Here is a 12190-nt window from a genome sequence, read left to right as displayed (position 1 = left end):
TAGTTTCTTTTTAAACTTGGTACATAGAAAATGTTTTTTTTTAAAATAATCTTCCTAAAATTATCAAAATAAATATGTACATCTCTCACTGCGTCAACTACCACTACATCTCTCACTGCGTCAACTGCCACACTTGTCCCATTCTCGGTTTACAACAATAAGCTCTTATCTCTAAGATTTTTCGTCTTCTCTAACCCCTATAGAGAAACACAAACATGATTAATGGCTCTCAAATCAAAGACCCAATGGTCTATTGGATCTTTCACCAAAGGTATGCCTTTTCCTTAAAGTGTCATTTCTTGTTGCAGAAGAAACATTTAGACTTAGATAAGTCTTTAGGCTCTCTGGTTCTCTTTCTTTCCATTTGTGGTGGCCCAAATACCTTAGCATTGCCTTTCTTAGTGCGCTTTCCCTTCTCTTTTGAGGAAGAAGTGACGACTATATTTGCTTCTGCTCTTCGGACCAGCTGACCATCGTTCAACATCAACTCATAGGATTGTAACTCCTTCATGAGTTGTGTAAGCGTCAAGTTTTGTTTTGAAGTTTATATGCAGCCCGAAAACCAACAAAATTCTTTGACAAGCTTTTGAACACCATCTCAATTTGAGTATTCTAGTCTTTAATCAAAGTGTCGGGCCTTTTCTAGGCATTCATCAAGCTAGTTATGGTAGACTGTCGAACCAAGTTAGTTTAGCCTCCGAACTTATCTTCTAGCTTATCTAGAATCCCTTTAGCAGTCTTACAACTATCTAGTTACTTATACAGAGTGTTGGCCATGCTTGCCAGCATATAGTAATGAGTTATCTCATTAGACTCTTCCCAGTGTTTCTAGCCTCAACTTATATGGCTCGTGGGCACTTATTATCAAGAACTATTTTAATTTTCTCACGGCTCAAACCAATTATCAGGTTCCTTTTTCATTCATTATAGTTATTTTTGTTCAATTTGTTTTCAGTAAGTATGTTCAAATTAAGGAGTTTGTGTCATTTTTGAACTGAAAATAAAATATTCAGATATTAATATCTTTGTATTAAACAAATGTTTGAAAATGTTTTACAACATTACAATATACATTAAGATGATGCATATGTCTTACATTAAAACTTGAAAACATTTGTAAGTCATTACAACTATAATTCTCGCACCCATTGAATCAAGCCACCTTGGGTGATCATGCTCAACTAGTAAGAACATAGATTTCCATCCAATTAGTACATGAACCTAATTCCTTAGGCATTTGCACATACTAATAATCATGTAACGTTTAACCATCATTCTAACTTAAGCATAGCTCTTTGGGGAGTTACTTTACTAGATGATCTTAAGTGTATATCCATCAGCTCAACACCTATCGCATCATGCACCACAAATGAGTCATCTTGGGACAATCTCAACCAGTAGTATACTCTGACTATTTGTCCTCTTTAAAGACAAAATTTCTTATTGTATTGTATGATAATACCTACCACAGATGTCAATCCAACTATCATACGATCATAAAAAAAAATTTCTTACTTTCAGGAAATCTCATCAATGAGATCCACATGACGTCTACCTTGGGGCGAGTCTATTTCATGTCATCACAAAAGACCATTGATGGAGGCCATAGGTCTTGTTTAGGGACCTTCTCCCACTCAATATTTTAAAAAAATTCAAGGTTTTTAATTTCTAGTTTCAATCATGGATGATCAATATATGCATGATAAGTACATGTGGCATTCTTTCCTAATCTATATGGCATGCTTATCTCATATGAGTATGAATATACATTCGTAGTCATATAAATACCATCATGCTTATCTCATAAATATAAAAGCATAAAATTTAAATGACTTTGACAAGCCAAAGTTTTCATGATTCCATCCTAGAAAAGTAATAAAATTATAGAATTACAAAATTTATCCCAAAGCATACTTTGGGTCATCAATTTTGCCACCACGGTCTTTTTATTGTCATTTTCGTGTCACCGCCACTACTAGCCACTGTCGACCACCATCGTTGGACCACTGTAGTTTCAATTTCTCAGGTTTTGTTGAGAAGAATTAGGTTACTAAAGTTCTACGTTCGTTTTGGGCTCACATGCTTTATTCTAAATGAATAAAATTAAAATCCTACGTGGAGATGATAGTCCACGGTCTAAAAAGTACATGCTCGAAAAATAAATTAAATTACAAATAAATTTCTAGGAATCACATCTTGGCAAAATTACTTTATCATTCATAATAATAAAATAATTATATGCATTCATTCATTGACATTCCCTAAACATGCAAATAATAAATATAATTATTTTATTGTTATGAATGATAAAGTAATTTTGCCAAAGTTGTGATTCCTAGAAATTTATTTGTAATTTATTTGTAATTATAAAATTGTAATTCCTAGAAAGTTATATTGGGCCCAATTATAAATGCATTCTATAGTTTGAACTCATCATTTTATAATTTAATATAACGTAATACATATTTTTCTATTTTTCAAAATAAACATTAATTTTCAATTAAATAAATTTCTCATCCCAATTTTACTCAGAGTAAAATTATGACGATTTACCCTAGTAAAATTTTCATGAAAATATATTCAATATTTCAAAACTCAACTTGTTTACTATGACCGAATGATTTATTTTCATTTTGGGCTTCAAAACTACTAAAAAAGATAAATTCATTCTTCCGACCATTTTTTGAGTAATCCATATATATTTTCAAATGAATCATTTCTCACTTTCGTTTCCATTTTTTGAGAAACCCACATTCATTTCTTAATGATTTCATTTCTCCATTTCAGATAAAACCATAATCATTTCTGAATGTTTTTCATTTATTTTTTTCTATTCATTCTTTTCAGTTTGATTCAAACACACAAATCATTTATGGTTTCAACGAGCTAGCGAAGGGACCGATTGGAAATATATAACTAGGCTCAAGTGATTTTATAATTAAGTTCTGAATTTTCACCTATTAATTATAAGCTCATTTGTCACGAAGTCATTCCACTATAGTATTGTGACTGAGCTCTCCCTAACGACATACCATTATGAAAGCAACTATTCAGTGCTCGTCCAATGACATTTTCATAAGTGTGCTACCCTAATAGTGTATCCTTGATCTCTTTAGAATAATATTCATTCTCCCAATATGATATTATCTTATCTCATGGTAACCATTACATCTTCCTTCATGAAAAGTCAATCACTATCAATAATGATCAAGTCATCCAATACAAAGACAAACGACCTGTGACCACGTTTACTTTTCATCAACCATGTAATGCATATGAGAAGATATCATTTACCCGTGTCTCGGGCTATGAATTCCACTGTTGTGAATCACACTACATATTGCAAAAGTCGTACACCCAACGCACCAGTTTTGGATTCCTTATTGATTTGAACTCAGACTTTTACTTACATCAAATTGCACAAGTCACACATACATAGTCCACCATCCACTCAGGATTTAGGTATGTCACACTATGAACGTCACAAGAGAATAGATCTATAAGAGAATTCAAGATCTATTTTATTTGGGTCAAATCCGATGTACTGTCAATACAGTCAGTCACATCTATGTCTCTATCTTTTGGGAGTCATCCGCTCCGATGTCCAAGACAAAGCATCTCCCTAATTGGACTTGATAGACGACATATTAGTCTTTCAATCGTTTTGCTCATTTCTAATTAGTCTAAGGACATGTTTAGGTTCACTACTAATATAAGTTGTCTTTTTGTATTACGATCCGACCAAGTAATACTGCTAAATATTAGTTAAACAATAGAAAACTAGTGAGCAACATTTGCTTCCATTTTGCTTTGCATGCAAAAACCACGTAAGGACAATATACAAAGTATTAATGTAATTCATGAATAGTTTTATTAACCAATCTGTTCGAAAAATTACAAGTGTACCTAGACGAAAATACTACGCTTAGGCCACCAGATCCATCACCTTCTACTCTAGAAACAATGTTGATGCCAACCGATGTCTTTAGGCAATTAGTATTAGGACTATTGTTAGAAAAAAAAATAAGTGTTCATATTCAAAACATTGATATGTACTAGTTAGTTATAACATGATATTTCATTAATGAAATGCATTAATTTTAATGTATTAATTTTAAAATTTTAACAAAATTATTATATTTATTTTAAGCCCTTTAAACATTGTTATTTACTCATCAAAAGTTTCTAATTAGCTAATTAACGATAGGTTACATTATAATTAATTGACCATGTTACATTGTTACTGTATTAGATAGTAATCCAAATTTTAATAATAATTAGGATTAAAATAAAAAAATGTTTCAAATGTTCAAGACTAAAAAAGGAAAAAAACGTATAAACTCAAAAGTATATATACTCAAAAGTGTAGTTATCTCTTAAACTATTTTATGATCTGAACTTACATTAAACTAGAAAGGTTTTAATATTTTAGAGGAAAAGTAATTTTCTTCTCAACAACATAAATATAAGTACATAGATTGCTCTAAGGATGCATAATATATCAGGATAATGTTAAGAAGGTAGAATCCACCGGTGATCTTGAAGGAGAAGACATGTAAGGCTTAGGTGGAATTTGCAAAACTTCCAAGCTTCCTTCCAGCATCTCTATCACCTTGCTCATCGAAGGCCTGTCCAATGGGTTCATTTGTATGCACCACAATCCCACTAATATCATCTTCCTTGCAATCTTAGTTTCATCTCTAGTCCTGAGATCTAGCAATTGTGGTTCTATATTGTCTTGCACAACATACCCATAGATCCAATGAGGAAAATATACCTCACTATTTCGGCTTACTCCAACATCAATGTTCTTTCTTCCTCCAACCATCTCTAGAATCATCATTCCATAGCTATAGACATCGGATTTATGTGAAACACCTCCAACATTTCTGCAGAACACTTCTGGAGCTATGTAACCAATTGTCCCTCTAGCTTCCAACATTGATACAATACTATCCTTTGTGGTGCATAGTTTTGAAAGCCCAAAATCAGCGATTTTCGGGAGAAAATTTTCATCTAGAAGTATATTATGAGGTTTTATGTCAAAATGCAATATCCTAGTGTTGCAGCCACGATGCAAGTATTCAAGCCCTCGAGCTATTCCAATTGCAATTTTGAACAATTCTTCTGATGACAAATGTGGACGATCATTCATGATATCCTTTTTGTGAATGAATAGTTCTAAAGACCCGTTGGGCATGAACTCATAAATAAGAGCTCTTTTTCGACCCTCTGAACAAAATCCTAAGAGAGAGACAATGTTAACGTGAGAAGTTCGACTAATACTTGCAACCTCATTTATAAATTCTTCACCGTTTCCTTTGGTTGTATTGAGAAGTTTAACAGCAACAAGATGGCCATCTAGTAGCTTTCCTTTGTACACAGTTCCATAACCCCCTTTACCAAGTTTTTCTTTAAATGATTTTGTTATTTTCTTGACATCTGAGTAACTATATCTTTTGGGAGATAAAGTTCCATTATTTCTTATGAAAGCCTCTATATTTGTATCACTTTTTGTGAACTTCCAAAAAGAATTTCTTGCGATAATGAATGGGATCCTTCTTCTGAAATAGAATGCGATGATGCAGGTGACTAGTAAACTAATTGATCCGCCACCAAAAGCTGTCATATAAGCAGAATCCCAAGGGAAAATCAAGGGTGATTAACGAAATGCGATTGAGAAATTTGTTATTTATCCATGGCATAACATAAAAGAGTTCATTCACAACTTCCCTACAAAGTGAATATAAGGTTATTTACCTGGCTTAAATAGTAACCTAATTAGACCAAGAGAAAGTTAATCATTTATAATTTTTTATGTAAGATTATTTTAACAAGTCTTATTCAATTTAAGTTATTTTATTTTTAGTGAAGTTAACTATGCTTACTATATAATGATTATTATTTGTTATTGATATGTCGTAATTTGATATGTTAAATTAGGCTCACTCGAATATTTGATGAGTTTGTTTTCGTAATTTACTAGTCATTTTAATTATTTTTATTGATTCTTATCTTTTAGTATTGATAATAGTTTTCTTACATTGTACTTCTTTTTATAAGCTAAAATTTAATTGTGTTATCATCATATAAAAGTAAAATGAATTATTACATTCGAAATTAAAATATTTATAACATATAAAATGCAAAATAATTTGAATTTGTCAAATCTTGCCCGGCTCGATTTGAGATCAAGAAAATTCAAGTCTAAAAGGGCCTGAGCCCAAGAAAATCCGAACCCAAAAAAATTCAAGCCGGAACTGATCCAAGCTAGAGAAAATTTGAATTCGAAGTAAACTCGATTCGAGCCGGCCCATTTACTAGCTCTAATCACACCCACTTTGTAGGTGGAAAATAAACTTTTTAATATATAAATTGAATTATAAATTTTTTTTGAATTGAACAATTATTTTTAATAAATAATATTTTTAAAATTTTAAATACTTGTAATGATATTTATTTTACATTTTAACTTATTTTAATATCACATGCATCACTTTAAAAAAATTATTTCATTATAATAACTTTAAAAATTTTGAAACTTAACCAATATAAAAACTTCTCACCAAAAAAAAACTGCCAAAATAAAAAGCTGCTCACACCGATTATTAATAGCATAGATTTCATGCTCATAGAAGCAACAAAAATAGGTTTTGAACCAATCAATATAGTTTTTGTTGTTGATTAGGTTACTTAATTAGTAATTTTAAATTTTTGTTATTTATACACTTTATATTTAAATTACTATGTTTGTATTCATCAAAATGTAAAAAGAACAAAATTTAATTTTAAATAGTAAATTTTAATTATTTACATAATAAGTAAGTTTATTTTTCATATAATTTTATAATACATTTATATAATCTAATATGTTTATATTTATATTAACTTTATTGACTATTAAAAATTTGAAAAGTTAAAAAGTGAATAGTTTAATTTATAATATGTCAAAATTTTTAGGGTTAGTATTTAGTATATTGGCAATGCGTTTTCTTTATTCAAAAAAATTAATAAATTTTCATCTCTTTTTAAATTAATTTTTAATATTTTATTATATCCTTGTAGGAGAATTGTCAACCCTTAGCCCTATTTATATAGTCTAAAACTACACTGGTATCAAATATTTTTTATTTTTAATAGTTTATACAACTGCTTTAATGATGATTAGAAAATTTTTATTAGCACTATATTTGAATTATCAAAATAATTTTAATATGTTTATTAGTTATATTTTGAATAATATTACTTTGCATCAATTAAATGAAATTAAACTATATTGTAAATTGTATATGGTACAAATGTTTTAATTATGATTCCAAATTTTTCATTATATTTCAATTCTTAAATAAGTTAAAATATTTTAATTATGTTGAATAATTCGAATAATGAATTAAAACAATAAGTAACAACTAATTGTAATATTATTTAAAAATAATTAAAAATAAATGCGTAAAATCATATAAAAGACATGTAACAATATAAACTAATTAAAAGAATCAGGGAGTATATTACCAATTGCAAGCTTCCTTCCTGAGTTAGAACCACTCCGGCCTGAAATAGAAAAAAAATTGTCTTTTTAGAGAAATTAAATGAATATTATATGGAAAATGGGATAAATAATAATAAATGTATCATGGAGAAGTTAGATTTTATTATGTAAATTAATCAAATTAATAATTTCATTCATTTATATTGTTTAAAACCGGTTCTTATATATTAACATAAGGTACATGTGGCTAGTTACGTGTTATCTGTCTCGTTATTTCATTAATCACGTTAATTTTATTAGTACAAATGGATGAATTTTAACAGAAAATATTATTTTACTATTTGATTTAACGTAATTTAACGTAAATAGACTAATGTATCTATATTTTTAATAGAAAGAGATAAAATACAACCTAATTAATAGTACTTGAGCTTTCATGATATTTTTACCCATGAAAAATCCATCAAACTCTCAACATTTCTAAATACATGGAATACTAATTCCTCAATTACCAACGATCTATATCACATTTTATAGTCCCAGTTTCAACCATGAAAAGAAACAGAAGCGAAACATGTAACAATCCAAAGAAAAGATAAAGATATTATTATTTTCTTCACACACTTGAAGTTGATTAATGGTATCCTAAACTTGCCTATAATGTAATGCTACCCTATTTCATATCCAAACAGAACAATTTCAGATCATGTATCACGACATGGCTCGATAGGTCGGGTTATAGTGCCAGTTTGCATAATAAGGTTGTATAAAAGAGGGCAATAATACAGAGAAGAGAAAATGATATAAAGGTTTGGATAATTAAGAACCGAAAGCTGGGGTTAATTCTGGGCCATAAACAGCAGAAAAAGACGAATGGATATTAACTGGATTCCATGTTTCTGAACAATGATTCAACGGAGTGTTTTAACGATTCAGGAAGAGTTAAAAGAAGCAGGTATACCGTACCTTGGTTGCATTCAAGTAAATGAGGCTTATCACGACAATTGCAGACAAATGCAGAGGTTTCAGTTTGGTTGTGTCCACATCTTCCGCCAGAATCCTTGCAGTGTTTGCAATAAGGATCGTATGCAAAGTATCTAATATCAAAGGGTTGGACTAAACTTTCATTAACAGTGCTGATTCCGCCAATCAGATCATCAAAGGCCTTTTTCCCAATAGGAATTTCAACTTGTTCACTGTTTCCAATACATTCATTTTCATCCTCCTTAAAGAACATGAGGGAAGTTTCTTTTCCACCCTTTCTGCAGCTGAAACGATGATTCGGACCTCCCCTGCTTCGGCAGTCGTAGACCAGCTTAATGTTTTCAGCAGTTTCAGTATAATTAAAAGCATTGTTCATCAAAATCGGCTGAGGACAGGTGTTGTTTAATTCCACTCGTCTGATTGTCAACAAACTATGAGACCGATTGAGATGCAGCACATAGAATTCTTGGGAACTGAGCGTCATAACAGGGGGCTGATTCTGCCTGCACTTCAGCTTATACCCTTCATCACCGTAACCGCAATATGAAGGTCGATTATATTGATGGGTCCAGAAAGGATATGAAATATTAACAAGGTTTCCACAATCAAATGGAGCGCATGAAGTAAAGTGGAAATCATCTCGGGCGTAAGACAGCTGGAAAATAGTTAAAAGGAATAAGATGGAGAAGGAAGATGGTGAAAGGAAGAAGGCATCCATGGAAGAATGAGTGAATAGTTGGTTTAAAGTGAAAAAGGGTTTATATGTACATATAAAAACAGAGTGAGAAGGTCAGATAGATTGGGGAGACAAAAAATGGGGTTGGGTTGGAAATTTAACAGAAGAGGAAGGAGGGGGGTTACAAAATTTCCAAGAGATACAAGGGTGCTGACCTTGACTTGTGGAAAGGTACTTCACATGTGGTTGAATGACGTAATGCCATTTAGTGGCTTATTTTTCATGGACAAATCATCTTCACTCCAAAAATCTCGTTCAAGTTTTTGGCACGGAAGGTTTACCACTCCACTAGGAATTTTTAGTTTTCCACCACTTAAATGACTAGCATCATTCTTAATTTTGAACCTAATAATCAAAATACCATACTATGACAAAAAAAAAAGTGTGATAACTACAACATAAATATAAAAACACTTCAAATTTATGTATCAATACATATATAATAATAATAATAATAATATTATTATTATTATTATTATTATTATCTAAACTATTTTTTCTTTTTGCAAGTTATTACAACCGTTGATCAAACCGATAAGTGATATTTTTTTTTTATTTCAAGCGGATTAAAGTTTATTTAAATTAAATGAGAGACACATTTATTTTTGGTTTATTCCTATTTTTCACTCATTTCCTTGCTAAAGCCCAACAGGTCTAATAAAATAAGTACTGGGCAGAAGATGTCAGCCTGGGTAACATACTGCCACTTACTTTTGTCTTATATTCATACCCAACCCCCTGTCTAATAACCAGGGTTTTAATTTTTATTTTCAAATCTCATAAATCATAATCAAAATTTTTATTTGATGTTTGATTGGTTAAAATGATTCTATATTGATTCCAAGTTTTTTATATAAATAATATGTTACTTTAAATTAGACAGTATCATTGTTTCCAATTCAATCTGAGGTTGGTCTAATCTATTTTTCAATTAATGTTGTTACTCTCTAATCCAATCTTTTATCTTCTTGCATTAGTTTGTTTATTTTATAAATAATTAAATTAAATTTTATTAAATAATTGTTTGATAAATTATTAAAAATTAAATTTATTTTCAATGGATTTAGTTTGATAATCCAAAATTAAAGCAATTTGATAATATTTTTTCTATAAAAAAGTGTGGAAAATAATAAGTGTGGAAAATAATGAAGAATATTTTCAGTTATTGCAATTTTACTTTATTCATTTTAATTTTATATTATCCTATACAAATTTTACGTTCAAAATTTTAAGTTTTATTTAGAATAAGGTGGAATGTTTAAAATTAAAAATATAATGTAGAATATATTTTTTTATAATTTAAAATCTATATTTGTCAAACAATCTAATTATATTCTATAATTAATTTTAAGTAATATATCAAACAAATTTTCTAACTTAGAAGGGTAAACTCCACCCATGGTCATTTTTGTTTACCTTAGGTTACGTTTTAGTCACTTATGTTTGAAATGTTATGTTTTAGTCATTTACGTTATCATGTTGTAGCATTTTAGTCACTGAGCCATTAATATACGTTAATGGTGTAACGATAAGCTGACGCGGCACGTTAAATCATTATTTCAAACAAAATTTTAGGTTAAATTATACAATTGATCCCCATATTTTTTTCGTCGTAAGCAATTTAATTTTTTTTTCTTTTATGTTCTTTAAACTTTTCTCTTTTGTTTCTCCCTCTGTTTTCATACTTTTCTCATTTCTTTTAACATAGTAGGAAGTCGAATTGGCAATGAAAAAGTAGGAAGTCGACTGTCATCATTGCCTATAACCAAAACCCATAAACCCATTCCATGCTTCTTTCTTCACTGCCAATTCGACTTCCTGGTATGTTAAAAGAAATAGAGAAGGTAGGAAAACAGAGGAAGAAGCAGAAGAGAATGGAAAATAAAGAAAAAAAGAAAGAAAGTTAAAAGAACATAAAAGAATTAAATTGCTCAAAACGAAAAATTATGGGGACCAATTGTATAATTTAACCTAAAATTTTTGTTTGTAATGATAATTTAACGTGCCACGTCAACTTACTATTACATCATTAACGACAATTAACGGCTTAATGACTAAAATGTTACAACACGATAACGTAAGTGACTAAAACGTAACATTTCAAACATAAGTGACTAAAATGTAACCTAAGGTAAACAAAAGTGACCGCGGGTGTAGTTTACCCTAACTTAAATTAAGTACTTAAATTTTCAATAATTAATTTTTCAAAACTTATTTTTTTAATACTTACTTTTCAATTTATCAAACAACACCTAAAATAGAGAGGATTGTATATGGATGTGCATATGATAAAAATTTTATGTTCTTAAAATTGATGACATAACTTTATTCCATTGGTACCTAAAACTAAAATTTTAGGTGATACTAATATAATTTATCCCGTACTTATATTATAGGTTAAACATTTTTTCATAAAAATTCCTCTAAAGAATATCACAAATATTGTGATGGATATTATAAGTTAAGATAAAATATACTTCAATTTCTTATTATACTTTTTGTACATTTGGAATTTAGTCTTTTACTTTTATTTTTAAAAATTTAGTTCATTTACTTTACTTAATTTAAAATTTAAGTTTAATTATTAATCTTGTTAAAATTATTTTTAATTGTTAATGTGATATTATAAAATTAAAAAATATTCACTTAGTAACCATATAACAAAAAATAAAGTTATAATAAAATTAAAATTTAACAAAAAAATAATAGTATTAACTGTTGGAAATCTAAGAAGTAAAAGTACTGTATGAGAACTTACATCTAAATGTAAAAAAAAATACTATTCTAACCTATGTTAAACAATTAAAAGTAATAACTTCCATTCTTATTATTTCCAACTTCCTACATAAAATGACCTAGTAATAAATCATGTGGGAATATTGTTTAGATTTATTTTAGTTTAAATTTCATATTGGGTAGGTTATAATGTTTTGAATGTTTAACTTTGACATAAATTCTAAGAAAGAAAAATTGGGTTGAGA

The 12190-nt window shown here is 29.3% G+C and overlaps 1 protein-coding gene across 1 annotated transcript; it reads right to left on the bottom strand.

The window, feature by feature from the left end:
- Positions 1-4369: 4369 nt before the first annotated feature.
- LOC105798666 (LEAF RUST 10 DISEASE-RESISTANCE LOCUS RECEPTOR-LIKE PROTEIN KINASE-like 2.1) lies at positions 4370-9359 on the bottom strand. The gene is made up of 3 exons (XM_012628822.2): positions 8456-9359; positions 7513-7551; positions 4370-5622 (listed from the first exon to the last, which is right to left on the bottom strand). The coding sequence occupies exons 1-3, from the start codon at positions 9189-9191 to the stop codon at positions 4502-4504; spliced, it is 1896 nt and encodes a 631-aa protein (XP_012484276.1). The 5' UTR covers positions 9192-9359; the 3' UTR covers positions 4370-4501.
- Between the last annotated feature and the right edge of the window lie 2831 nt (positions 9360-12190).

This window comes from Gossypium raimondii, chromosome 9, assembly GCF_025698545.1.
Source record: "Gossypium raimondii isolate GPD5lz chromosome 9, ASM2569854v1, whole genome shotgun sequence".
In the NCBI taxonomy this organism is placed as follows: domain Eukaryota; kingdom Viridiplantae; phylum Streptophyta; class Magnoliopsida; order Malvales; family Malvaceae; genus Gossypium; species Gossypium raimondii.
Note: the sequence above shows the minus strand (reverse complement) of the source record. Positions and strands in the feature narration are given on the sequence as shown.

Coding starts and splice junctions, on each gene's coding strand:
- LOC105798666 (XM_012628822.2), bottom strand. CDS start 9,191: ATGGATGCCTTCTTCCTTTCACCATCTTCCTTCTCCATCTTATTCCTT. Junction 7,552..8,455: donor TTTACTTGAATGCAACCAAG/GTACGGTATACC, acceptor TTTCTATTTCAG/GCCGGAGTGGTTCTAACTCA. Junction 5,623..7,512: donor AGGAAGGAAGCTTGCAATTG/GTAATATACTCC, acceptor CTTATATGACAG/CTTTTGGTGGCGGATCAATT.